General features: G+C 50.6%; 2 protein-coding genes across 9 annotated transcripts in view; one reads left to right on the forward strand and one right to left on the reverse strand.

Annotated features, from left to right (window-relative positions):
- Positions 1 to 12926, forward strand: part of PKIG (cAMP-dependent protein kinase inhibitor gamma) — an 89037-nt gene extending 76111 nt beyond the window's left edge. For all 4 annotated transcript variants that reach the window (XM_012467248.2, XM_012467247.2, XM_012467246.2 and 1 more), the window contains exons 3-4: positions 8652 to 8825; positions 12173 to 12926. In XM_012467248.2, coding sequence (XP_012322671.1) covers positions 8675 to 8825; positions 12173 to 12252 — 231 coding nt within the window. In that variant the 5' untranslated portion in view covers positions 8652 to 8674 and the 3' untranslated portion in view covers positions 12253 to 12926. The remainder of the gene's footprint in view (positions 1 to 8651; positions 8826 to 12172) is intronic.
- The window catches only part of ADA (adenosine deaminase), a 65507-nt gene that overhangs the window by 16370 nt on the left and 21656 nt on the right, over positions 1 to 27481 (reverse strand). For 2 of the 5 annotated variants that reach the window (XM_012467239.3, XM_012467245.3), the window contains exons 3-11: positions 24356 to 24478; positions 20137 to 20280; positions 19285 to 19400; positions 17905 to 18032; positions 16768 to 16839; positions 16587 to 16688; positions 16347 to 16411; positions 14890 to 15019; positions 14174 to 14276 (exon numbers count right to left, since the gene is read on the reverse strand). In XM_012467239.3, the coding sequence (XP_012322662.1) occupies positions 14174 to 14276; positions 14890 to 15019; positions 16347 to 16411; positions 16587 to 16688; positions 16768 to 16839; positions 17905 to 18032; positions 19285 to 19400; positions 20137 to 20280; positions 24356 to 24478 (983 nt within the window). Of the gene's footprint in view, positions 1 to 12492; positions 13190 to 13400; positions 13722 to 14173; positions 14277 to 14889; positions 15020 to 16346; positions 16412 to 16586; positions 16689 to 16767; positions 16840 to 17904; positions 18033 to 19284; positions 19401 to 20136; positions 20281 to 24355; positions 24479 to 27481 lie in introns of those variants that run through there. The other 3 variants (XM_012467244.2, XM_012467241.2, XM_012467242.3) reach the window with 3 other exon arrangements.

The following is a 27481-nucleotide window of genomic DNA, read 5'->3' on the forward strand; positions in this document are numbered from 1 at the left end:
TCTGTAACTCATAGCTTATTACAAATAAATTCTAGATCAATCAAAGATTTAAATATGAAAAGTGAAGCCATAAAAGTACTAGAGGCCAGGCATGGTGGCTTACACCTGTAATCCCAGCATTTTGGGAGGCTCGGGCAGGAGTATCACTTGAGCTGAGGAGATGAAGACCAGCCTGGGCAACATAGTGAGACCCCATCTCTTAAAAAAAAATTATCTGGGCATATTGGCATGCACCTGTAGTCCCAGCTACTCAGGAAGCTAAGTTAGGAGGATCCCTGAACCCAGAAGTTCAAGGTTGCAGTGAGCTAAGCTGACACCACTGCACTCCAGCATGGGTGACAGAACGAGGCTGTCTCAAAAAACCAAGTACCAGAAATAAACAAGGGGGTTTCTTTACTAATCTTAGAGTGGGGAAGACATTTCTAATTGTATTCCAAAGCCCACAAACCATAAAATAAAATGCAGATTAATTTTACTAATGAATATAAAAAATGTGTGTGTGGAGAAGTGTTAAAGTCAAAGTACAAATGACAAGTAAAAAATACTAGTAACTACTAACTAGACAAAAGACTAATTGCCTTAATATATTAAGAGCTCCTACAAATCAATAAGAAAAAGACCTAAAATCCATTAGAGATGGGCAAAGGGATTTGAAGAAACAGTAAACAGAAAAAGAGATGCATGTGGGAAGAGGCTCAGGTTCACTCCTAGGAGCAGTAGGAACTAAAACAATGGGGCACTATTTTTAAAATCACCTTTTAGATTAGGAACAAAACAGCATCAAGAAGACTCTGGTGAAACAAAGTGCTCATCTCATAAACCTACTGGGAATTGCTATAGTTCGAATGTGTTCCCTCCAAAATGCCAATGTGATAATGTTAAAAGGTAGGGTGTTTAAGAGGTGATTCGATCATGAGGGTACCTTCCTTGTGAATGGGATTAGGTGCCTTTATAAAAGAGCTGGAGGCCAGGCACCATGGCTCATGCCTGTAATCCCAGCACTTTTGGGAGGCCGAGGCAGCCGGATCACCTGAGGTCAGAAATTTTAAGACCAGCCTGTCCAACATCGTGAAACCTCGTCTCTCCTAAAAATACAAACATTAGCAAGCCTGTAATTCCAGCTACTTGGGAGGCTGAGGCAGGAGAATTGCTTGAAGTCGGGAGGAGGAGGTTGCAGTGAGCCGAGGCCATGCCCACTGCATTCCAGCGTGGGCGACAGAGTGAGACTCCATCTCAAATAAATAAATAAAAGGGCTTGAGAGAGTGAGTTTGACCCTTTTTGCCTTTCTGCCATTTGCCCTATGTGGACACAGTGTTCAAGGTGCTGCCTTGGAAGCAGAGAGCAGGCCTCACCACAGGCTGGCACCTTGATCTTGGACTTCGCAGCCTCCAGAACTGTGTGAAACAAATTTCTGTTCTTTAGAAATTACTCAGACTCATTTTGTTGTAGCAGCACAAAACGGACTGAGAGACAGGAACTAACTTCTGTGGGAAGAATTTTGCAATACCTACTATAATAAAAAAGTCCTATGAGGTGGCAATTACACATTTATGGAAACAACCTTCAGGCCCATCAATAGGGAAGTAATTAAATCAATCTACAGCGGTGGGACAACAGAATATCGTGTGGACAATAAAAGGAACAATTTAGTTATTACTTTGGGTTTGTTTTCAGTGTCTTGATGTAATCAGTGCTGTAGTGGCTTCAGAGTGATCTACAGTTGTTTCCAAGGCATATGTACATATATATATTTTTTGAAAGAGTCTCACTTTGTCACCCAGGCTGGAGTGCAGTGTTGTCATCTCAGCTCACTGCAGCCTCTGCCTCCCAGGTTCAAGTGATTCTCCTTCCTCAGCCTCCTGAATAGCTGGGACTACAGGCGTGCACTACACCAGGTAATTTTTGTATTTTTAGTAGAGATGGGGTTTCACCATGTTGGCCAGGCTGGTCTCAACTCCTGACCTCAAGCAATCCACCTGCCTCAGCCTCCCAAAGCCAAGACATATTTTTAAATGAAAAAAAGGCAAGATGGAAAACAAAATTTTATTTTAAATAAAGGAAAAAGGAAGGGAAGGAGAAAAAGAGGGAACATGTATATTGTGTAGATTTTCTCTGGAAGGACACCAGAGTATGCTTGCCTTGGGGAGCGTGTCTGGATAGGATGGGAAGGAGACTATGCTCTTATCTCTGTCCTTTTGTACCTTTTGAATTTTAGACCACACACAACACATAATCTAACTTTAAGATAAAGTGAATGTGTTCACTATAAAGAAAATATAGCTGATTTAAAAATCTTATAAAAATATTAATGTAGGTAATTATATCAGATTCTTTTTCATTTAACGATATGTGAACATTTTCTCATGTCTTTAAAAAATGTTCACAAATGTAATTTTCATGCCTGAATGGTATTTCATTTAGATAGAAATTAAATATGTATATATTAATAATTCTCCATTGTCCATTTAGGACATTTGACATGTCCATTTAGGAACTCATTTTGGTGTCTTTAGTTTCCTGCTATTATAAGTAATACTGTGGGCTGGACGTAGTGACTCCAGGCTGTAATACCAAAACTTTGGAAGTCCAAGGCAGGAGGATCACTTGGTTAACATAATGAGATTCCCATCCCTAAAAAAAAAAAAATTAGGCATGGTATAGTCCCAGCTACCCAGGAGGCTGAGGCAACAGGATGGCTTGAGCCCAGGAGGTTGAGACTGCAGTGAGCCATGATTGTAGTACTACCCTCCAGCCTGGGTGACAGCGAGACCCTGTCTCAAAAAAAATAATAATACTGTGATGAACATCTTTGTACACTTTATCTTCATGGACATCTTGGATTATTTTCTTAGAATAGATTATTGTAAACTGATTTAGTAGCTCAAAGATATGAAAAAGGTTGAGGTTTCTGGATACACACTGTCAAGTCACTGCCGGAGGAGGTCCTAGCGGTTTACACATGAGAATGACCATTTTCTGACATGCTTTCCAACTCTCAGGATTCTTTATTTCCCCATTTACTGTTGACTTTGTTATTATTTTTAAAATTTTTATTTCTTTGAGTCAGAGTTTTGCTCTTGTTGCCCAGGCTAGAATGCAATGGTGCAATCTCAGCTCACGGTAACCTCTGCCTCCTAGGTTCAAGCAGTTCTGCCTCAGCCTCCCAAGTAGCTGGGACTACAGGCACGCGCCGTCACGCCCAGCTAATTTTTAAAATATTTTTAATAGAGACGGGGTTTCACCATGTTGGCCAGGATGGTCTCAATCTTCTGACCTTGTGATCCACCCGCCTTGGCCTCCCAAAGTGCTAGGATTATAGGCCTGAGCCACTGCGTCCGGCCTGCTGTTGACTTTAAAGATGAGAGGGTGAGTGACAAATACAAATGTGGGAGAAAAGTGAAATTATGTGTTTCTGCTTTGGATTGGAGAGCTCCCCAGACCCGTCTTCGGAATTGCTGTTCCCTGAGGGGATAGGGTAGCCGGAGGATGTTGGCCCAGTTGATGTTTTCTAGGATTGGGCTTTGAGTGTGGCACTTGCTGTCTCCGTGTCCTGAGGGCCATGTCCTGCACTGGGCAGCTTGTAACATCAGACGGCAAGTGTGAGATCAAAGCCCCAGGAGACATTCCAGCTGGAAGCTGGCCTTTCAGATGGAGCCTGTAACTCCATCCCGTGGTGTCAGTTCCTAGGACAAGAACACCTGCACAGCCCTCCACAGGGCATGGAGGCCTTTCTCACCACTCCCAAGAAGGAACTGCTTCTCCTTCCCACAGAGAGGGGGCGGGCAGCGGGGGAGAAGATGGATAGATACAAACTCCCTTTCCTTCAGAGGCCTGAGAGTGAAATCCAGCGAGTGTGCATGGAGCACCTGCTGTTCACCAGGTGTTGGGGGAGAATCAGGGAATGGCACAGCCAGAGCCTGTTGGCTCAGCTACCAGGATTAGGTTTCAGCTGGACATGGGAGAAATCCATACAAAATTCCTGTTCCCGTGGAGCTGACATTCTAACTGAGGAAAAGAGCTGAGGACTTGGAGGCTCCAGGAGCCGGCGTGGCCTGCTCGGGGTTTGTCCCTCCCCAGAGCAGTGGGTTTCAGGTGGGGCTGAGGCCCTTCTGAGCTGTGGCTCTAAACCAGCCTCACTCACCTCAGAGGACAGCTGTGGCCACTGACTGCGTGATGTGTGTGAAAACACGGGCACCTGGTCCATGGTACCTTTCCTTATTGCAGGAATAATTTCAGCATCATTTTTACCCTGTTATTAGTTATTATCATAAGCCATTTCTCTGTCCTGAATCACCGAGCAGTTTTCCCAGTGGGAGAGGACAGGAGTGAACCTCTGTGATCTGCAGAAGGAGCCACCTCTGGAACTTCTGAGAATTCTTTTAGTCAAGGAGGAGCGGAGCGTGACTAGGGCAGTGCTCAAGGCCTCTAGGAAGATAGGCGGGGCGCGCCATCTGCTGCAGCTGAGGGGAATTGCCGTGGACAGTGTCCTGGCCTCCTCTATTTTACACAGGGGAAACGAAGGCCCGAAGAAAGGCAGGGTCTTGCCCAGGGTTTGGTGGCAGAGCTTGGGTTTAAGGTCTCGTGTCTCATTCTTTGCTCTTTCTACCATGGGACACCTCCCTGTCTCACGTGTCTGATCTTTGAGTGCCCCTAATTCATTCTTTAGGTGTCTCTTCTGAGCTAGGTGTTTTGGGGGGATGTGGGCCCAGCCCTCCGTACTGATCCTCTTCTCTCCTCTCTCTCTCTCTCTCTCTCACTTTCGCTCTCTCCTTCCCTCTCTCTCTCTCACACACACACACCCCCTCCATACTGATCCTCCTCTCCTCTCTTCTGTGTCACACACACACACACACACACACACACACACACACACACACACACTAGGTGTTGTGGGGGGATATGGGCCCAACCCTCCATAATGATCTTCCTCCCCCCCCACTCCCCCCACACACACATCCCTCTATAGCACTTACTGGCTCAGCCCCACCCTAGTTGCTTTCTGGGTACTTCCTGCCAATGTCAGCTACCTTATAAAAGCCTTGCATAATAATTTGGGTTTATAAAAACTTCAACCATTGAAAAAATATAGACTTAGAAAACGAAAGTTCCCCTTAATCACAAACAACCACAATTGACAAGGTTGATAACATGTTTTTTCAGATTTTTTTTTCGTATGTCTGCTGTCTTTCCCCACAGGAACTGGGTTTTATTTTAGGTGTTGTTTTGCAACCTCCATTTTTCAATTGCCAGTTTATCTCGGACATTCTTATGTCAGTACAGGTCCATCTGGCACATTTCTTACTTTATTATTATTTTTTTACTGACATGTCATTGTACATATTTGTGGGGTACAACTTGATGTTTTGATACATATATGCTGTATAATAATCAAATCGGGGCAGTTAGCCTATCCATTATCCCATGCATTTATAATTTCTTTGTGATGAGAATATTCAAAAACCTCTCTAGTTATTTTGTAATATAGAAGCTTTATCTTGCCCAGGCTGCAGTGGCACAATCTCAGTTCACTGCAAACTCCGCCTCCTGGGTTTGAGTGATTCTCCTGTCTCAGCCTCTAGAGTAACTGGGATTACAGATGTGTGCCACCACACCTAATTTTATATTTTGAGTAGAAGCAGGGTTTCACCATGTTGGCCAGGTTGGTCTTGAACTCCTGACCTCAGGTGATCCACCCACTTTGACCTCCCAAAGTGCTGGGATTATAGGTGTGAGCCACTTTACCTGGCCTAGAATACCTTATTGTTAACCATCACCATACTGTGCAATAGAATAGGAACTTATTTCTCCTATCTAACTGTAACTATGTACCTGTTGACCAACTTTCCATCCTTTTTTCTCCTCTTCCCTCCCTATTCTCTGATAACCACTGTTCTCTGCTTCTATAATACTTTTTTTTTTAAGATTCCATGTATGAATAAAATCATGCATATTTGTCTTTCTGTGTCTGGCTTATTTCACTCAGCATTATGTCCTCCAGGTTTATTCGTGGTGTCCCAAATGACAATTTCATTCTTTTTTATGGCTAAATGGTATTCCTTTGTGTATACATACATTTTCTGTATCCATTCAATCATGTTGGACATTTGGGTTGATTCCATGTCTTGGCTAGTATAAATAGTGCTCCAGTAAACATAGGAAGGCAGATGTCTTCTTGACATACCAATGTCATTTCTTTGGATATATACATAGTAGTGGGATTGTTGGATTATCTGGTAGTTCTGTTTTTAATTTTCTCAGAAACCCTCCATACTGTTTTCCATAGTGGCTATATGGCACGTTTCTTTTTTTTTTCTTTTGAGATGGAGTCTTGCTCTGTCACCCAGGCTGGAGTGCAGTGGCGTGATCTCAGCTCACTGCAACCTCTGCCTCCCAGGATCAAGTGATTCTCCTGCCTCAGCCTCCCAAGTAGCTGGGATTACAGGCTAACACCACCATGCTGGGCCAATTTTTGTGTTTTTAGTAGAGATGGAGTTTTGCCATGTTGGCTAGGCTGGTCTCGAACTCCTGACCTCAGGTGGTCCACCCACCTCGGCCTCCCAAAGTGCTGGGATTACAGGCGTGAGCTACAACACCTGGCCCGGCACATTTCTTTTTTATGAATACTTCATAATTCACACAATGCCTAACCTCCTGGTGGATATTTGGGTGGTTTCCTATAGGTTGCTATTACTGACCATGTGCAATAAATATCCTCACACTGTAGAAAACATTGGGCATTTGCCTGAGTGGGTCTAGAACTAAGATTTGCTGGGCCCACTCCACTGGACTGTGAACTCCTCAAGTCAGGCCAGTGCTTAGACCACCCCCTCCCACTTCCTAATTCAGGTCCGCCAGGTAGGCAGAGTTCATGCAATGACTGCTACTTAATTGCCTTCAGAAAACCATAGGCACTCAATGAGAGAGATACTAGTATCCCCTTAGCAAATTAACCTTTTATTGATATAGTAGCAGTACTTCTTGTTGCCAAGAGTTCAGACAGACAACCTGTGTGCTACTGGTGGGAATATAAATAAAAACAGTACTGACTTTATAAGTCTTTCTGCCAATTTTTTGTCATAAATAATACCACTGTGCCATTTGGGAAAGCAACTTGGAAATGTGTCAGAAGTCTAAAAATTCCTTCACCCTTCCCTTTAGCCCAGAAATTCTAGGAATATACTCTCAGGAAATAGTTAGGGATGGGCACAGAGACTTACATAAAGGCCCCGTGCCGTATATGGCGGTAGAAAACTGGAAAGTACCTCCGTGTTCATTTCTGGAGGTCTGATCCTAGAGTAAATCATGGCCCATCCAAGTATGCTGGCACAAAACCCATGTGGAGGGAGCCTTAGCGACATGTTCTAAAGCATCCCAGAGAGTGGGCTATAAAACACAACGTAAAGTATGGCCCCAAATCATTTCTGAATGTATGTGGCTCTTCTTTATATATGTGGCGCTCTTCTCTCTCTAGGCTGTGTTACCAACCACTAGGGCTGTTAACTGCCATCTCTGTAGTAAGAACTACTAATTTCATATCTCTCCTCCCACTCTACCTCTCTTCTGAGCTCCAGCCTCCTCATTCCATGTACCTAAGGCTCTACCTCTCCCCTTGGAGGGATCACAGGCATATCAGCACTACCGTGGCCAAATAGGACTTTATGCCCCCAAATATTCCTCCTCTGTTCTTATTCATGTCAGCAAACCACACATCTGTCCACCTTTATTCACATCAATTACCCATCAGTCCAACACTACATCTTGCTGGATTGATTTCCAAGTTACATTTAGAATCCTCACCACCACCTTCCTCCACCCACCATCTTGGCACCTGAACTTCTGCAGGAGCCTCCTAACTTGCCCCTTCCCAGCACTGCTCTGCCTGAACGCTGGAGTCATCTTTGAAAATGCACAGCTGCTCCTTCATGACCTGGCCTAAAGCCCCTCAGGGACCAAGTTTGAGATATGGTCTGGCCCCTGCCTACCTCAGCAGTGTCCTCGCTGTCATTGCCCCTCTTCCGCCATACTCCTGCCTGCTGGCTCTTTGTTTTTCCAAGCCCCCATGCCTGCCTTCCTTGGAACCTGCACACATGCTCTTCCCCTCTCTTTAATGCTCTTTCCCTCACTCTTCATCTACATGAAGCCTCATCATCCTTGGTTCTCAACTAAAATGTCACTTCGTGACCCTCAGTCTTGGCCAGGCCCTAGTGATCCCTCCAGCAGCCTGCATTCTCCCTTGAAGCCCTGCACACGAAGGCCAGGACTTAGGTCTAAGGTGATTTTATGCCACCTGCGGTAGATGGTAAGCTCTGTGAGGTCAGGGACCATGGCCAATTTGTTCATAGTGGCATCTGCAGTCTGTGGCCAGTGCCTGGCATGTGGTATGGATAAATACATGTACATGTTTGTCAATAATTTTACTTAAAGAAAACTCTGAACCCATGTTCTTCAAAATGTTGCTGGTGGTTGTCTGGGTATGGAATTATGAGTGACTTGTTTTGTTCTTTGTACTTTTCTGTGCTTTTTGCTTTGTTTTCATTGAGAGGCAATAACTGTCATTTTGACAGAAGCCACCTGTGCTGGGGAACTGGAGCTGTCCTCTGTGCAGAATGCATCTGGACTTACCTCTGCCCCCCGCCTCCTGTCCCCACAGGCCTGAGGAGCGATGCGACAGGCATGATGGAGGTCGAGTCCTCCTACTCTGACTTCATCTCCTGTGACCGGACAGGCCGTCGGAATGCGGTCCCTGACATCCAGGGAGACTCAGAGGCTGTGAGTGTGAGGAAGCTGGCTGGAGACATGGGCGAGCTGGCACTTGAGGGGGCAGGTAAGAGCCAGCAGGTCCTTGGCACTCCTGCATGCCAAAGGCCCTCTGCCCAGCCCCGGGCTGGCCTCCAAGTCCTAGACTGCCCACAGTTTCTTAGAGAATAAATCACATTTAAATCAGGCCTGTCCCATGGCCAGTGGCTGAGTCCAGCAGTCTCTAGATTGGAAGATGTTTGAGTCTCAGGCCTCAAGGACTCTCTGGCCGGGCATCCAGGGCTCTTCCTGTCCCCCTGCCCCCTAATCCACCCATAAGTCCTGTCAGTTCTCCTCCAAGGTACATCCCAGATCCTTCCACTTCTCGCCACCCCCCACAGCCATGGCTGGCTCTGGCCACTCACAGCTCTCACCTGGCCGACTATAGCGGCCTCCCCGCTGGCCTGCCTGCACCCATTTCTGCCCTTCCTGTTTAGCTCTATGCAGCAGCTGGCAGCCCTGGTTTGAACCATTCTGTCCATCATGCTTCTGCCAAAAAATTCCCCAGTTTGTCACTGAGTGAAGTTAAGCTTGTCACAGTGCCCTGGGGCAGTCCTGCTGTGGGCCAGGCCCTGCCCGAGTCTCACCTGATGCCACTCCTCTCCCTGCCACCCTCCAGCTACATCCACCTTTGGTCTGTTTCTCAGTCAAGCCTCTCCAGGGGCCTTTTCTGACTGCTAGATCACCCTTCCCCAATCACATGACCCTCACCACTCTCTGACAAGGTCTCATGTGGCCAAATGTGAGTGCCAGGAAGGCAGAGGCCTTGTGTTCTGTTTGGCGCACAGCAGGTGCTTGGTAACCACAGACTGAATGACAAAAGGAAACAGCATCCACGCACCCAAGTACTGACTGGGACACCCCCGCCCTCCCTCCACTACCCAGAGAACCCCTTGGCTCAAGTCCACAGTCAGGCTGGGACTTTCCTTGGGAAACTTCCCTGACCCGTGCACTGGCTGAGGCCTTTCCCTCCTGCTCCCGCAGCACCACAGAGGCTGTGTGTCTCATCACAGCACAGCTGTCAGGCTGTGTCTGTCCCCCCTAGGCTGTCCTTGGAGGGTCACAGCCCTGCCTTTCCCTGGGGAGCCCCAGTCTTCTTGGGCCTCACTGGCCAGAAGTGAACTAAAAGTACAGAACAGAGAAGGCTTTGCAGGGGCATGGACCAGCCCTCTCATGTTATAGATGGACAAACTGAGGCCCAGAGAAGCTGGGGGGCTTGCTCAGGGCCACCAGGGAGTTAACATAGAATGAGAATCTGGCCGCCTTGTGAGTCCCCAGCACCTGTCAACGGAACCCCATCCCCCAAGCCTTCCCTGTTCCGTGGTCTGTTAGTCCTCCTCTGTCAGTTGGCCCAGGCAGAACGTCCACGGGGCTCACCCTGCTCACCTCTCCAGCCTCAACTCTCATCCTCTCAGCAGCCAGAGTAAAGTACTTTGATCGCTCAGAAGCCCCTGTGGGCCTTCACATACTGCCCCTCTGTTTGCTTCTCCCTCCCTCCCCTTGCCTGGCTGGCCTCTCTTCATTCTTAGAGACCCAGGCATCTGCTCAGCTGAGAAGCCTTCCCTGACCGCAGTGCCCCTGCCAGATGCCTCTATGATCTGCCTCCATGAGCCCATTGAGCATAGTGCCCTGCTCTAGACGGAGCTTCTCCAGCACAGGCTCTGTGTCCTGTGCCCTCGGTGCCTGGTGGCGTTTGGCACATGACAGAGGTGCCAAGTCAGTGGCTGTTCATTGACCGACTGAATGACCAGCATGTCCAGCTGCCACACTGGGCACACTGCCCTGGGCTGTCTCTCAAGGCTTCTATGTCCTCACCCTCAGCTCTGGTGAACTCGTTTCTGTCTGCCTCTACACCTCAGCAGTTGGAGCTGCTGGCCCATGTGCCCAGGCCCTCCTAACACCTGTTTTCCCTGACTCAGATTCCCTACAGTGGGGTTCCTCTGGGTACATGACATTTAAAAAGGGGAGCTGAGGAAACAAAACACTCATGGTGGTGTCCAGGCAAGAGCAACTGGCGAAGGAGCCTTCCAGGAAGCCACAGTGAGCAGTTCTGTTTCCACAGGCAGGGCTGTGGGCCAGGCTCAGTCCGGTAGACTCCCCAAGGCAGGGGGAGTACAGGGTTCCAGGCGCTGCCCTGCTGGGAATAAGAGCAGGCTTCCCAGGTTAGGGTACTGAGCTACCACCCACTTTCTAGCTTGCTGCAGGGCACAGTGAGGCAGTGCTGATGCCAGGCCTCTGTAAACCTTCAGGGATGCTGCTTATTGGAAGAGGTTAAATTTGGTAGAAGAGGTACTGGCCTTGGTGGCAAGCAGGGCTCTCCACCCTTGATCCAGGCAAATCAGCTCACCTCGCTGAGCCTCGGTTTTCTTGTGCATATCACGACCCTCATTACACCTCCATGTTACTGTGTGCATTGCATGAAAAAGTGCCCATCTGTCTGCGGACCCTGGAGCTAGGTATAGGGTGGTGGTTCTCCTGGTTCTGTGAAGGGCTTAGCCTGAAGGATGCAAAGGTGTGGTCTGTTTGGGCTGGATTTGAACTCAGTCCGTTGGTGAGCTTGCACAGTGTCACTGGGGTTTAAGAACACACCACTGATTGAACTCTGCTCACATGCCAGGCCCCACGTTGGGGCACCTTGTGAAAAGATATGTTTATCGTGCATCCTGAGGAGGAGGGCATGGAGACTGGAGGACTGGGTGTGAATTTGATACTTCCCTCACCCTGCACTGCTGGTAACAGTGGGTGGTAGGGGCTGCCTGTCCCACCTTGCACAGTGGGGCTCAAAGGAAGCTGAGAGTGGAGACCTGGCTTGTACCTTGCCTCCCTGGGGGAGGTGCTCCCCCTCTTGTGTGCCTGCTGCTGTCCAAACTGCCAAGCTGTCTGGCAGGATGGGTTTGGGGAGGGGGCCCAGCACACACCCCATGCTGCACGGTTGGCAGCCAGAGTCCTAATGCAGGCCACAGCCCTAATGCAGGCCACAGCCCAGCACTCGCTGAGCTGGCCTGATTCAGGGCTCTTTACTGTCTTAGAAGAACAGCTGCCATTTGCTGAGCACCTGTGACACTCTGGGGACTTAACATTTGGCCTCCCCTTCGGGGAACCTGCACACATAAAACGACCTTCAAGATGCTTTAAGCACCCATCCAAAATGGCCCTTAATTGACTTTTAATTATACTAACAGCACGTGCATTTCCCTGTAAAAAGATGTTACAGACCAGGCCAAAGTCCCACTGGCCACCACCACCCCAGTCCAGCTCCTATCTTGCTCCCCAGGGCACATTCACTGTGATCGATTTGGCTGGGCCTTTTTACACCCCCTTCTGTGCTTTACTTTGTGTATATGTGCCCAAGAAAAACCTTTCTCTCCTCTCCAGAAGGACAGGTGGAGGGAAGCGCCCCAGACAAGGAAGCCGGCAACCAGCCCCAGAGCAGCGATGGGACCACCTCGTCTTGAGTCTGATCTCGTCCAAGTAGGCTGGACGAGATACCTTCTGTCCCCTCCCAGAGGGGGAACTCTGGCACTGGCCCAGCAGCCTCTTCTCTGAGCCCCATGTCCCAGATAAACCAGGCCAGACTGAGAAGGCTCCCCAGAGGCCTCTGTGGCCTCCACTCCGGGAAAGCCCTCTGCCCACACCCATAGGCTCCACGTTCCCACCACCTTCTCACCGTGCCCAGGTACACTTTCAAGACACTGTAACCACAAAGGTTATTTATTGAGCTGGTGCCGGGACTTGGGCGGGGCCCTGCCCTACAGTGAGCAGCCCATGCAGGAATGCTCCTCTCGCGAGCGGCCTGGGCAGGGACCCTGTCCCAACACCACCTCCTTTCCAGCCCCAACCTACTGGGTCAAGACCTTCTTGTCCCTTTTTTAGAAAACACTTTTAAACTTTTTAAAAATTTTAAACCTTTTTTCAGCAGAGACACAGAGAGCTGACAATCAATTCACATTTTTTTAAGCCATTTTAGCTAAACTCATTGTCTGTGCAGCTCTGAGGTTCCCTCATGGAGCTTCACAGATCCATTTTTAGGGAAGGGATTTTGGCTCAAAAGTATTTGACCACCTCTGCCCTTTCTACCAGGATAAGTGACACCTAGGACCCAGGAAATAAATGCTGATGATTTGTGTGACTGGTTTAAGATTTCTTTCTTTCTCCTTAAAGCAGCAAAAACAGGGGTTGGGCCTTATTTTCCCCAAGTCCACAATTAGCCGACTTGTCCCAGGCTTCTGGAGCATAAGATTCTGAGATGATGCAGCGTTCCGCAGAGGCCAGCACCACTCCGAGGCCCAGTGTCTGATGAACCCTCTTCCATCTCGTCTGCTGTCACCCTAGCTGCCAGTTTCAGGAACTCAAAAGCAAGGTTTACTCCTTAAAACCTAGAATTAGGAGGGGCTAAGAGTTCAGGGAATGTTTGTTTGAGCAGACAACCAGAGAAGCCTTGTTTCTTCTGGAAGGAGGACAGTCTCTGGACCCCTCTTGGCCCACAGCATTAGGGCTCTGGCCTAGCATTCACAGCCTTCCCTGGGCTTAAGCCCTGCTACTGAGCAGGCTGACCTAGCTCCTTCCATTCTCACCCTGCCCAAGACCAAATTACATGCCATGACACCAGCCATGGGCTTCTTTATTGAGCACCAGATTTTCAGTACAAAAGTTGCCACAGAAGGAGAGGTTTAGATTCAACCATGCCCATGTGTAAGGGCGCTGGTCTCTGTCCAGGGCACATAATCAGAGAAGTGATACAGCCATGCCGAGGTATACGTGTGTGCAGAAATGGACACACAGGCTTCAGGAGCATCAGTAACTGACCATCAAGATCATGGTCTTCTTGGAAGGAATAAATTTAAGAATGTTGCTCAGCCCCACAGAGTTGGGGTGACTCCACAGGGTGAAGGCTTGGAGAGGTGGCATCCTCAGTGGTGCTGCCCTGCTCGTTGGTTCAGAGAAGCAGAAAGATCAGGCAACTTGCAGTACCCAGGATGTTGTAAAAATCATAGGACACCAGAACCAGAAAAGAACTCCTTCCTACTGATGGCAAGGAGATGCCTTGCTAAGACCACAGTGGTAGAAAGGAGCAGAACAGGCCTGGGCCCGACTCCCTGCCCTTGGCTTTGGGCAGCCATGGAGATGTCCCAAGCTCCCCAGATCTTTGGGACTGGGCTTCAGAAAGTCCCCCCTTTGAACAGCCTCTCAAGAAGTTATATGGAAAACAAGCCAATCTAATGAGACGCTGCTCCCGGCCAGGGCCCAGAAACCACGGAGTCATCACACCTTCTTGGCACTGCCCAAGAAAGGAAGAGCATCTTGCTAGAAGTCCCACAGATAGCCAGGCTGGAGCCAGCACAGGGCAACCGCCCAGAAGCCCAGACAGGAACCTACCTGCAGAGGCCGAAGGTGTCATCCCATAGGCTTTATAGAGGAGGTCAAGAAGCTCCCTCTTCTCATCTTCTGGGAGGAAACTGGACTTGGCTGCATTGATGTTCTGGAAGGGCCAGAATTCAGACAACATGGAACCAGAGAACAAAGAAGGCAGCTCTTGCAATGTAGTGATAGTCCATCCTCTTCACTGAACATGGGCAGGTATGCTTAGAGGGGAGGGATATGTCCACTGTCACACGACAGCAAGTGCCAGAGTCATGGGGTCGTGTTTTTAATGTGTCATTACGTGATAAAGGGCTGCAAGAAGGAAGTTGGGGAAACCTTTGAGACAGGGTGGAATGTAGCGGGGCAGAGATACCCCAAAGACACCTGCAGGAATGGACTCAATCAGCCCAAGAGTCTTCAGGGATCTAAGAACAACCTGAAGAGAACATGCAAGACTTCATCGCTGGGCACACCTTTCTGGGGAGATGGTTGACAGCTTTCATTGGATTCTTTAAAGGCACTCAACCCAAGCGAAGGATCAGAAACCTGGTCCTAGGTCAGGACATCAACCCAAAGATGTCTTCTTTGTGGAAAGTGTCCAGGTTGGGCTTGTCTTGGATTGTTCAGGCAAACTTGCTCCCTCTCCCCAAAGGTTCCAGGCCCCGGGCAGGACCTGTAGATCTCATACTCCCAAACCCTAGTCAAGGCCAGTATGGCTCACACCCACTCACCAGCCTCTTAAACTCCTCTTCAGTAAAGCCCATGTCCCGTTTGGTCATCTGGTAATCAGTGTCCAGGGTGGACTTGAAGATGAGTGGGTCATCTGTGTTGAGCGAGTAGTTAGCCTGGTCATTTCTGAGACTGCAGGAAGGGGAGAGAACGATCCTCCTTTTACTCTTACATAGTCACAGCACATTGATACTCACCCACCTTTGATCCCTCACAGCAGTCTCAAACAGATCTGAAAGAGCTGATCCTTGTGCAGAGGGGGAAATAAATTCAGAGAACTCAAGTGACTTGTCCATGACTTGCCCAAGGCTACGTAACCAGAAACTCCAGACTCCAACCCATCCTGCAGACCAGAGCTGGGCAAAGGCAGCAGAGGGGCCAGACATGAGAACCATGCAGAATGACGGCCAGTGGTGGTGGGGGGAGGGAGCCAAAAAAGTAGCTTCCCCCTCCAGCTACCACCCTCTCTAACCTTCCCCTCTGCACCCTACCCTGCTTGTTCCTCAGTCCCACTGGGAGCGGGCTATTCCAACATACCACAGACGCTGTTCTTAGCACGATCCCTGACCATCATCTTATATCTAATGATCTTTCCTAGCTCTGACCATAATTGACTCATATAGCAGAATTTAACAATGCTGACTGTTTCTTGAAATCCTTTCCCTAGATTTCTCTGATACTACACTTTTGACTTTCCTCCTACTTGTCTCTTTTGCTGATCCCTTAAATATCATTGTCCTTCTGGGTTCTATCCTAGGCCCTTGCTCCACCACTTCCTGGGGCCACTGCTGCTCCTTCAACCACCATATCTGTGCAGATGACTCCTGGATCTTTTTCCAGCCCATGGTATACCCACGTGCCTCCAAGAACCTCCACAGGTGCCACATGTTCCTAAGGCAAGCCTCAAGACCCCCTTTGTCTTCAGAACATCAGAGCCCAAGCCCCTCCTCTTCTCATAAGCTTGGCAGATGGATCAGTGCTGGCCTGATATTACTCCTAGGGCTTGGCCCTGGTTAGACTACAGGATGGGAGCCAGGGAGGATGGAACAGACCCTCCAGTGGAAAGCTTTAAGATGGCATTCAGGGGAATGCCCAGGGGTCCCAAGGGCCAGGTGCCAAGTACAGAAAACATACTGGCAGGAGAGATTCCTGCTTCCTATGCGATGCCCAGGAGGCAAAGTTGGGGGAATTGGAAGTGTGGAAGTTTCCCTCAGAGCAGCAGAGCGTTCTGCTGCAGCTGAATGAGCTGTAAGACCCCAGCTCTGCTGGTTAACCCCAGTCAACCCACAGCACATCTGGCTTCGGATTCCTCATAAGATGAGGACAGCAATGCCTGCTTCCCAGGGAGTCAAAGAGATTTCATATCTAAGAGACCTGGCATGGGCTGATGCCTGTTCACTACAGTTTCCTCCCTCTTTGGCCTTCCTGGAACAAAACTGAACAGGGGGCCAGAGCTCACCGAACGACTGCATGCTCCGTGTCCGGCTTCCAGGCACCAGTGAGGTAGCTGGACCAGGGGCATATCTGGAAGAGCAGGTGTGTGGCTGGTAGGGATGGCCCAGGCCATGCTGATCCCTCCCCCCATGTCTGGGCCTGGGGCCACCCCTTCAGCTCCTGGGACCCACCTTGCTTTCTGCCTCTCTATACAGGAAGTGGGGACAGCCGGGGATGGTTCCTCCCCACTCCCTGGCCCGCTCACCTCGAAGTGCATGTTTGCCTGCCGCAGCCTGTCATAAAGGGCCTGGTCTTCCAGGGTGTGGTAGCCATGTCCCAGCCTCTCGGTCTTGAGTATGTCCACAGCCTGTAGAGAAGCAGAATGGAGCCAAGTACAGGAGGAAGCAGGGAGGAGGAGGGACCCCATGGCCAGCCCAGGCCCTCACCTCTTTTACCACTTCGGCTGAGCCCACCTCCCCGGCGTGGACAGTACGGTGAATGCCGCTCTTCAGAGCTTCCTGGAAGGGGTAGAGCCAGATCAGGTCATGGGCGCCCTAGAGGGAGGGCCCCCGCAGGCCTTGCCTTGACCACGCTGTGGAGCTTGAACCATCCCACAGTCAGGCTGCCTCCTTCAACAGCATGGGGAAACCCGTCTTTTACCCCTCAAGTCTTTAAGTGGTGGCTGTCACTTATTAGCCAGTTACCATGTGTCAGGTAGTATATGAAGTGACTTGTGTATATTATCTAATATTCACAACTATTACCTTACCCATTTTACGATGGGGGACTGAAGCTCAGGAGAGTCAAGTAACGTGACTAAGGTCAGACAGGAAGTGTGGAAGCAAGCTCTGAGCCCAGGCAGTGGGACTCCAGAACCCTGACCCTTCACCACCATGCTGCACCCCTTCCACAGGAAGCACATTCATCATTAGGCTGGAAGGGGCTTTTGAGATATTGGCTCCAACCCAGTCATCCCAATAGAAGAATCAGAGGCCCAGAGAAGACTCAGTCTTGCCCAGGGTCACACAGCAGATCACAGCCAGAAGCAGGCTCAAACACAGGACTCCCAACACCAAGTGAGGCTTTTTTCTTTCTCTTTCTTCCTTTCTTTCCTTTTTTTTTTCTTTCCCTCCCTCCCTTCTCGTTTTTGTTTTTTTTTTTTTTGGCAGAGTCTCCCTCTGTCACCCAGGCTGGAATGCAGTGGCATGATCACACCTCATGGCAGCTGCAACTTCCTGGACTCAAGCGATTCCTGCACCTCAGCCTCCCAAGTAGCTGGGACACACCACCATACCTAATTTTTTTATATTTGCAGAGATGGGGTCTCACTATGTTGCCCTGACTGGTCTCAAACTCCTGGGCTCAAGCAGTCCTCCCTCAGACTCCCAAAGTGCTGGGATTATAGGCATGAACCACCATTCCTGGCCTGGGGGACTTCCAGTTTCAAGCCTTAAGACCCAATCAAGACACACTTCAGAACTCAGGAGACCCCATACTCCCTGGTTCTTGTGATTTCTCCCAACTATGGGTGGGAGGCAAGCTCACCCAGGGCCAGCCTCTCCATTCCTTCTCACAGGACCCACCTCGTAGGCCTGGACATGTCCAGAGAAGAGGCTGCTTCCCTGGATGGTCTCGTCTCCAGCCAGGTCGATAGCTACCACGGTCTGCTGCTGGTACTTCTTACACAGCTCCACCACCTCAGGGGACCAGTCTGTGGGTGAGATGCCCACCCAGGCTCTGTCATCAGCACCATGGAGAGACCTCCCTGCCCACCTGCCTGCTGTCCTACCCACCCCCTCACCGCCCCATGGGAGGCCAACACATAACAGGGCTCTGTGTCTTCAAATCCTGACTGCTACGTCCTAACCACATGGCCTGCAGAAAACTGCTGTGTAGTGCCTCAGTTTCCGCCCTTTTCAGAAAGAACGCTGCCAGCTACTGCACAGGGTCATGGCAAGGCTTTGCCGAGGCCATGTGTGTAAAGCGCCAACGAACGGGCCTGAGCTCAGTAAACAACACACGGACCCTTCTCTCACCTGTGTTTCCAACAGTGCTCATGGTAGGCTTACTCCCACACGCAGATGAGGAAATGGAGGACGGTGTAACTTGTCGTCTAAGACAGAACTCTTGAGTATTATGAGGCATATTGCTAATGTATTATGTACTCTTAATAAAGTTATTATGAAGTGTTTAAAAAAGAATGAATGAACACAGGCTTTGGAACTAGATGTCCCTGGATGCAAATCCAGGGTTCATGCCTTCCAAGAGGCTGCACCTCACTCCCCCTCAATTTCCTCATCTATCAAATGGGAATAAGCAATGGTAGTTCTACTATACAGCCTGCTGCGAGGATTAGAGGAGATGCGTGCAGGTAGCTTTGGTTCTCACTAATCCTGAGGGTAAAGGAATGAAGTAAGTGTGATCATCTCCTCATGACAGTGCACAACTGAGGTGTCTCGGTGCACAACCAGAGAGTCGGTGTGACCTGCCCAAAGTCACACAGTGAGGCTGTGCACCACGAGGCACAAACTTGAGATCTGATCAGTGTCAGTGACAAGGGAGACCCCTCAGAAATCTGGGAAATCAGACCTATTCACGGCTTCTGTGGCCCAGACAGGATGGGGCCTGGTCCACGGGGTCTCAAGGGAGGAACATGGGCTGATTAGAATCTGGCCTAGATTTTTGTTTTCAATAGTTAAGCTCCTATTTGGTGTTGAGTTTCCAGCAGGGTGGCTATGAAGGCATGGCATCCCTGGGGAGAAAAGTACGTCTCTAGGAAGTTCTGAGCCTGCCTAGGAGGTCTCCAGTCATTTCAGGAAGCCCCGAGTTCCTGACAGTGGGCTCCAGGGGACACCATGGGGGTGTGGGGCACAGGGGAGGTCAGGTAGGGCCCCACTGCTAGACCAGGAGGTCAGGGCCAGGGTCAGGCGGGCAGCCCTGGGCAGGGCGGTGATCCTACTCACTGGGCTCGTGGCGCATGCAGCACAGGATGGACCGGGCCTTGACCCCGAAGTCTCGCTCCCCCTCCTGCAGGCCTTGGCCCACTAGGGCCACCACCTCATCTGGGGTGAGGTCCCCTCTGTGTGGGGAGAGGAGTAGGGATGGGCCTGAGGCAAAGGGAAGGCCAAAGGGCAGCTTTGGGACTGGGACAGAGGAGGAAGATGAGGCTCTGGGGAGGACCCTCCTCCCGCACTGACCCACTGCCTCAGAGGAAAGACTGGCAGAGATGCCCCCAGGCCCTAGCATGTCCCTTCTGGCCCTTAAAGCAGCTGGGTGCCCCTCGATCTTAGTGGGAGGTGTGTGGTGTCCACACGGCCCTCCCCACCCCCATAGGGAGAGCATGCTAAGCTTGGGCCTAGCATGGTATTCACACTCGATATGTGTCAGAATCATGGCTCAGAAAATGGGGCAGGGTGGTTCTGTGATACCACTTAGAGATCCGTGGGGATCCAGGCAGGGGGCTGGAAATGGGCCAGACTCACTCCAGTTATGAAGTTAGAGCAGGGCCTTTAGAAGTTGCTGGCTAAGCAGGTTAACATTCCTGGACAGCAGGCCTGTGGCCAGAGCTGTGGGTTGCCAGACACAGCCAAACACTTGTGCTCAAGGTAAGGATGGGAACTCCAAGGCGAGGATGGGAACCATGTCTCTTGTGACAGAGTTAAACCCATTTTTCTGAGCCCATGGACCAGACTGGGGGCAGGGGCAAGAGCAAAGTCTTGCTTGGGTCAGGGACTCCCAGCAGTTTGCCCTTCCAGACTCAGGACTGAGCCTCCCAGCCACACCCTCAGCACGGCTCTTCCTGGGCCATCACTCACTCAGCCTGGTTCCAGGGGATTGGCTCCACTTTGGAGTTGGCCAGCAGGTGCGGGCTGTAGCGCACCTCCACGTACACCACGCCCTCTTTGGCCTTCGTCTCTACAAACTCATAGGCGATCCTTTTGATAGCCTCCCGGCAGCCCCTGGGAAGGGAAGAAAGGGGTTGGAAACAACATTCCCTAAGTCCCTTGGGAGCTCTGGGAGCAAATGACATCCCCAAACCTTGGCAGATTAAACCCACTTCTGGCCCCTGCTCATCCTCTAGACCCAAGCTCTGGGCATCCACTGGATAAGATCCCAGACACTGGGCAAGTCCTATCAGCTCTACTTCGGAAGTGCGTGTCAGTTCTCGCCCTCCTGTCCTGGCTTGAATCACGCCATCTCTAACTGGCCTCCCTGTCTCCATGCTGGCCTCTGTTGTCCTGTTTTTCACCCAGCAGCTGAGACAATCTTTTAAGAAGGTAAATCAAAGCATATCACTTCTCCCCTCCAAGCCCCAATAGCTTCCTACCACAGAGAATGAAATTGCAACTCCCAGATCCCGCCCACAAGGCGTGCACCCTCCAGGCCTCACTAGCCTCCCCTACCTTCCTTCTCGCTCATTCCCTGAGGCCACCAGAGCCTTCTTTCTAAGGACAGTCGAGCTTGTTGCCACTCCAGGCCTTTGCGTCTGCAGGCCTGCTTTTCCCTGATACTGTCCCACACTGTGTCTCTCTCCAGTCCCCTGGTTTAGAGCCAGCTCAAGCTTCACCTCCTCAGAGAGGCCTTTCCTGACCACTTTATCTTTTTTTTTTGGAGATAGAGTCTTGCTCTGTTGCTCAGGCTGGAGTCAGTGGCGCAATCTCGGCTCACTGCAACCTCTGCCTCTCAGGTTCAAGCGATTCTCCTGCCTCAGCCTCTGAGTAGCTGGGATTATAGACACACACCAACATACCCAGCTAGTTTTTGTATTTTTAGTAGAGATAGGGTTTTGCTGTATTGGCTGGGCTGGTCTCGAACTCCTGACCTCAGGTGATATACCCAACCCGTATCAGCCTCCCAAAGAGCTGGGATTACAGGCGTGAGCCACTGTGCCCAGCCAGACTGCCTTATCCTTTTTCTTTTTTTTTTTTTGAGATAGAGTCTTGCTCTGTTGCCCAGGCTGGAGTGCAGTGGTGTGATCTCAGCTCACCGCAACCTCCGCCTCCTGCGTTCAAGTGATTCTCCTGTCTCAGCCTCCCAAGTAGTTGGGAATACAGGTGCGTGCCACCACGCCTGACTAATTTTTATATTTTTAGTAGAGACGGGTTTTCCCCATGTTAGCCATTCTGGTCTCAATCTCCTGACCTCATGATCTGCCTGCCTCAGCCTTCCAAAGTGCTGGGATTACAGGCGTGAGCCACTGGGTGTGCCCCGCCCAGACTGCCTTAAAATGACCCCTCCACCATTCTCTGGGGTTTTCTTTTTCTCCCAGGTCCTTATCACCACTCAGCACTGTGTGTCATATGACTTCTCAGCCAGTTTGCAGTATCTCCTACTAGAATGCAGTCTCCATGTGGCAAGGACCCCTCTGTCTTGTCACGGCTGTGACCTCTCAGCTAAGGACCATGCCTAGGACAAGTAGCCAAATATTTGTTGGTGATGGAGATAAGGCTGGCAGGGAAGAGAAGTGAGAGAAAAGGACACAGCTGGACAAGTCCAGAGGGACACCTGGATAAGGGGGACACCTGGGATACAGTCATGGACTTGAATCCTTGTGCCCACACCTATCTGCTGTGTGGCCCCTGGTTAGTCACCCTCTGTCACCTACATCAAAGAGTTATTGTGGGGACAAAGGAATCAAACTTCATCAACCCCACCTGGGCATGGAGCAGAGCAGACACATGCTCAAAACATTTTCGTTGTTGTTACTGCATGTTTGCTCCAGAAGCAAGGCACGAATTGGCCTGTCAGGGCCACTGTGTTGATCACATGACAGTGGACTCGATGAAGACTGAAAATGAAGTGGTTACTAGAATGCGTGAGGGAGACACACAGTGCCGGGAGGGCCCAGCGCGGGAAGAAAGTGCCCTGCCCCAGGGGAGAGCAGCCCCTCTCAGGAGAAGGCGTCATGGGAAGTTCTCGAATCTCCAGCATGAGGATGGAGGCCAGGCGTGGTAGCTTACACCTGTAATCCCAGCTACTTGGGAGGCGGAAGTGGGAGAATCCCTTAAACTGGGAGGTGGAGGTTGCAGTGAGCTGAGATAGTGCCACTGCACTCCAGCCTGGGAGACAAAGCGAGATGCTGTCTCAATGAATGAATCAATGAATGAATGAATAGGTCATTGAATTTCTCTGTAGCACTCGCCCATACCCCTTCTGGGCCTTTTCAGTACCTAGCAATGTTCCCCAGCAACTCAAGACAGGAAAAAAGAAAAAGCCTTTGAGAGAATCTTCCCTGCCTCTCCCCACCCCCATCTCACATTCAGGCCTCCCCTCTGCTCACAACACAAAGCCTGAACTAAGAGATAGATGGGCCAGGTTCAAGCCCTGTATTGTTTTTGACCCCGTGTCTTCCTGGGCCTCAGTTTACTTCCACCAGAGGGCTCGAACTTCATCCAACATCTGTGGATGGTGGCAAGGAGGTCAGGGGAGGTCAAGCCCAAAAGGCCAGGCAGCTTCAGATGAGACAGTGGCTGACAGCCTGCCCAGCGCGGGCCTTCAGGGATGGGACTCTTCTGTTTCAAGGCTAGAGAGGTAGAAACTGCCTGTTAGGGTGGTGTCCCCGTGACATGCCTCAGTGTGTACAGGAGCTCCACCTACACGTGTGTCTCTCTGTGGCAGTGTCTCTAGGAGACACATCGAGTACCCCAAGGAGGCAGCATGGGCTCACCTGTGCATCTGCCCACCAGGGCCAAGGATAAGGGCAGTTGGTACCTTCCAGGCTGAGCGCAAAGGCTTCCGCACCACATCTTCCGCACCACAGTAGCCCCCGCCCACATCTTCCTTCCCCAGGACTCCTCATTTCTGTCCCAGCCAGTGGCCTCCGTCTGTCTCAAAGACTTTGTTCACTGGTCTCCAACAATCTATGCTTGGCCCAACCTCCAAACCATCCCTGCATCGAGCTGTCTGGACGAGATCACACACCCTCTCCATTCCTCAAGGCCCAGCCCGCGTTTCCTCTTCCAGGAAACTTTCCCCAAGTGCCCCCAGCCCCTCTGCCTTTTCCCCTCCTGAGCTCCTGCAGCAGTGACTGCTGAGGCCAAATTCTTGCCTGCCTCATGCCAGGAAGCTTAAGGTGGCACCAGGGCAAGAATCTGGACTTCACCCCTTGCCAGCTGCATGGTCCTGGGTGAGCTCTGTCACTTCCCTGAGCCTCCATTTCCTCATCTGCAAACGAAGATTGTGTCTACCTTATAGGACTGTTGACAGCCACAAAAGGTAAGTGTAATGCTGGAGATATTCTGCTATTAAGAAATGGAAGCCATGACAGATGATCTAACAGTGCCTGTCAGTAAAGGTTGCAGTTATCTTCAAAGCAAGAGGGGGCTGCTTGAGGACAGTGCTGGGCCTGGTCCAACTCCAGCCCTGTGAGGCAGGAAGATCACAAGCCCTAGTGTATAGATGAGGGAAATGAGGCCCAGAAAGGGTAATTTTATCCAATGTCACGGTTATTTTGTGAAAGTCTAATACTAGGATCTGTTTTCTTTCTTCCTTCCTTTCCTTCTTTGAGACAGAGCCTCACTCTGTGGCCCAGGCTGGAGTGCAATGGCATGATCTCGACTCACTGCAAACTCTGCCTCCCAGGTTCAAGAGATTCTCCTGCCTCAGCCTCCCAAGTAGCTGGGATTACAGGCATGTACCACCATGCCTGGCTAATTTTTTTATTTTTAGTAGAGACGGTTGGCCAGGCTGGTCTCCAGCTCCTGACCTCAAGTGATCCTCCCGCCTTGGCCTCCCAAAGTGCTGGGATCACAGGCATGAGCCACCGCGCCCAGCCGGATCTGTGTTCTTAACTCTTGTAAAATTCTGTCATTTCTCTGTAGAAGCTGAAGCAATTTCAGTCTCTCACACCCACATCTCGGAAGGCAAAACTGAGGCCTAAAGGCACTGGAGAGACTCACTAAGTGTACACAATGGTGAGAAAGACAGCCGTGGTCCCAGAGCTCCTTCTGTGGCCCCTACAGGCTGAGGGACAGGCCTGGTCCTAGTCATAGGAATCGATGCTGCCTCAGGACCTGCAGGTTGGGGGCAACTCACGCGATAGCTGGCATGTAGTACTCAAACTTGGCCAGGAAGCCTGGGAGGGAGAGCGGCTTGTCCATGCCGATGACGTTCTGCAGCCCTTCTGCTGTGTTAGCTGGGAGGGCGATCCCTCTCCTCCTGGAAACAAAACAGTGAGTAGTAGATCAACCCAGGGCAGGATCCAACTAGCCTGATAGTCCAGATGGAGCAGACTCAGGAGCACCAGCCTCCTTGCAGGACCACAGCGGGGGACATGGGGGTCTTCTAGTCCAGCTGTTCCCATTGACCAGATGGGGAAACTGAGAACCAGGACCAGAATTCTTTCAGCACCCTCTGCCCCAGATGCACAAGTCAGCAAATCTCAAGGGGGATAAACAGATTGAAGGTGTGTGTGTGTGCACACGTGCGTGCACATGCACACATGCACGCCTGTGTACACACCCGCTCCATATCCCTGGTGGACAGATGCTTGGAGACAAGGAAAGTACAAGGCAAGCTCATGATTTCCTCATCAGCCCCAGGAGCTGGCAAAACCAGCTGGTCCTATGCCCAGTCCGGGGTTATCGGGGCAGTAACTGCAGTGTCACAATTCCCAGGGTAGAGGCAGGTGTCAGGACTTCCCTCCTCTGCCCTCCATCTGGCTGGCATATCAGAGGCTTGCCTGGCCCAGTGCACTGGGAAAGGGCTGGTGGAAGCTCAGGGGAAGGGCCCAGTGGGCCGCCATCCAGCTCAGACCTCTCTCCCTTTCCTGTCCACAGTCCCCACAGTGGGCCGGACTATAGCAGCACTTAGTAAGGGCATGCTGGAAACAGCCCCCCGGCTTGGAGCCTCCATTTCTCCCCAAGCATCTCGGCCTCCCCTCCCAGCTCTGGAAAGCAGGGTGAGAGCTCGGGGGGGCTTCCTCCCTTCTGTTTTTTGAGACGGAGTTTCGCTCTTTCCCCCAGGCATGAGTGCAGTGGTGTGATCTTAGCTCACTGCAACCTCTGCCTCCTGGGTTCAAGCAATTCTCCTGCCTCAGCCTCCTGAGTAGCTGGGACTACAGGTGACTGCCAAGCCCAGCTAATTTTCATATTTTTAGTAGAGACGAGGTTTCACCGTGTTGGCCAGATCTTGATCTCCTGACCTTGTGATTCGCCCGCCTTGGCCTCCCAAAGTGCTGGGATTCCAGGCGTGAGCCACCGTGCCCAGCCGGCTTCCTCCCTTCTGCACACACTCCTGCCTCCTCCTCCCATCCTGGCTCTGCTCCAGCTCACAAGGTCACCCTGAGCCTCAGTTTTCCCTTTTTTTAAGATAAAAGGGACAGCCAGAGAACACCAGACATTAAGAAATGCTTCTAACATGAGGGACAAAACGAGAATAGACAAAAACCACTTTGAGGAAACAGTGCAGAGAATAGACAAAAACCTAAGAACCAAAACAAAAAGAAATGAGTATCCTCAAAGAGATGAGAAGACATCACATCTGTGAAACAAGGGAACATTCAGAACATAAGAAGGAGCTCTCAAATTTAAAAGAGGTATATCTATGTAACAAACCTGCACGATCTACACATGTACCCAGAACTTAAAGTAAAATAAATAGAGGATATGGCAGCACCGTCAGGATATAATAAAAGAACTGGAAGCTAAAAGTGAAGAAATCCTCCACAAAGTAGAACAAAAAGACAAGATGATGAAAAATAGGAGTAAACAGTTAAGAGAATTAGAAGATTAAATCAGGAGGGCCAAGCATCTGATTATCCACAAAGCAAGAACAGAAAAATAGGAGGCTGGGCGGAGTGGCTGACACCTATAATCCCAGTACTTTGGGAAGCCAAGGCAGGCAGATGGCTTAAGCCCAGAGTTCGAGATCAGACTGGGTAACACAGTAAAACCCCCTCAAAACACAAAAATTCACCAGGCGTGGTGGCGCACGCCTGTAGTCCCAGCTGCTGGGGAGTCTGAGGTAGGAGGATCACCCGAGCCTGGGAAGTCGAGGCTGCAGTGGGCCAAGATCGCACCACTGCACGCCAACCTGGGCAACAGAGCAAGACTCTGTCTCAAAAAAAAAAAAAAAAAATTACATATATATATATATATATATATATATATATGTTTCCCTACATAAATGTTTTCTAAACCCCTTGAATGTGCTCCCTTCCCCATCTGTTAGCCCCAGTCCCCAACAGTGCCCAGAGGGTACCACCAAGGAGTCACCCTGGTGCCCACCAGCCTGCCAGTCAGCCCACCATGGCTCCCTAGCTGCTCCAATCCCTCTGAGACCCTTGGGGGAAATAGTGCCCCAGTAAAGCACTGGCACTCAGAGGTCAGAGCTCAGTGCTTCCCCTCCTGCTGCTGGCCAGCTGCCCCAAAGTCACCCTTGCAAGGCCTTGCCCAGTAATTGTGGCCCCTGAAGAGCCTGTACCAGTTGTCAAACACTGTTTTGGATATCACTCTGAGAATTACTGGGTAAAGGCAGGGAGATGACACTAGGGCTCTGGCTTCCATACTGCCAAACCCAGTGACCACATTTGCCTGGGGCCTGCTGCACCCGCTGTGTGTGATTCTCCCGAGGGTCTCCCTTCAGCTCTAGAGACTCCGCCTGTGGGGGCTCTTCCCTCTGGCCACTCTCTCAGACTCTGCCTTTTACACACCTGGCCAGGTCAACTCATATCCTTTTGTGGTCTTCAGCTTAGGATCCAGAGGTCCACAGCTTCTAACCCTCTATGCCCACACACCACCCCTGAGGGCCTGTGATATGCTGGGTGCTGGGCAGAAAGCAGTGACCAAGATGGACCCCTGTGTCCGACTGCCCGCCGAGAGGCAGGCATCTCGTGCCACCTTTCCCCTTCCTCTAGATCGCTCCCCTCCCAGGTTCCACATTTCCAAATACGGCTCCTCCATCTACCCAGCTGCCCACACCAGAGACGGGCGCCTCCCCTTGCCCACCACCAGCCAGTCCCCAAGAACAAATTATTTTGCTTTCTATTTCTCCTCTTTGATTCTTCTCCCCCAGCCTCTCTCCTTGTGGGAAGTAGAAAAGTTCCTTTTCAAAGTTTCTTTTCTTGTTAAAGAGTAAATGTCCTGCTGGGCACAGTAGCTCACGCCTGTAATCCCAGCATTTTGGGAGGCTGAGGAGGGCGGATCACCTGAGGTCAGGAGT

Source organism: Aotus nancymaae, unplaced genomic scaffold (assembly GCF_030222135.1).
Source record: "Aotus nancymaae isolate 86718 unplaced genomic scaffold, 86718_ANA_hifiasm-v0.15.2.pri h1tg000029l, whole genome shotgun sequence".
Lineage (NCBI taxonomy): Eukaryota > Metazoa > Chordata > Mammalia > Primates > Aotidae > Aotus > Aotus nancymaae.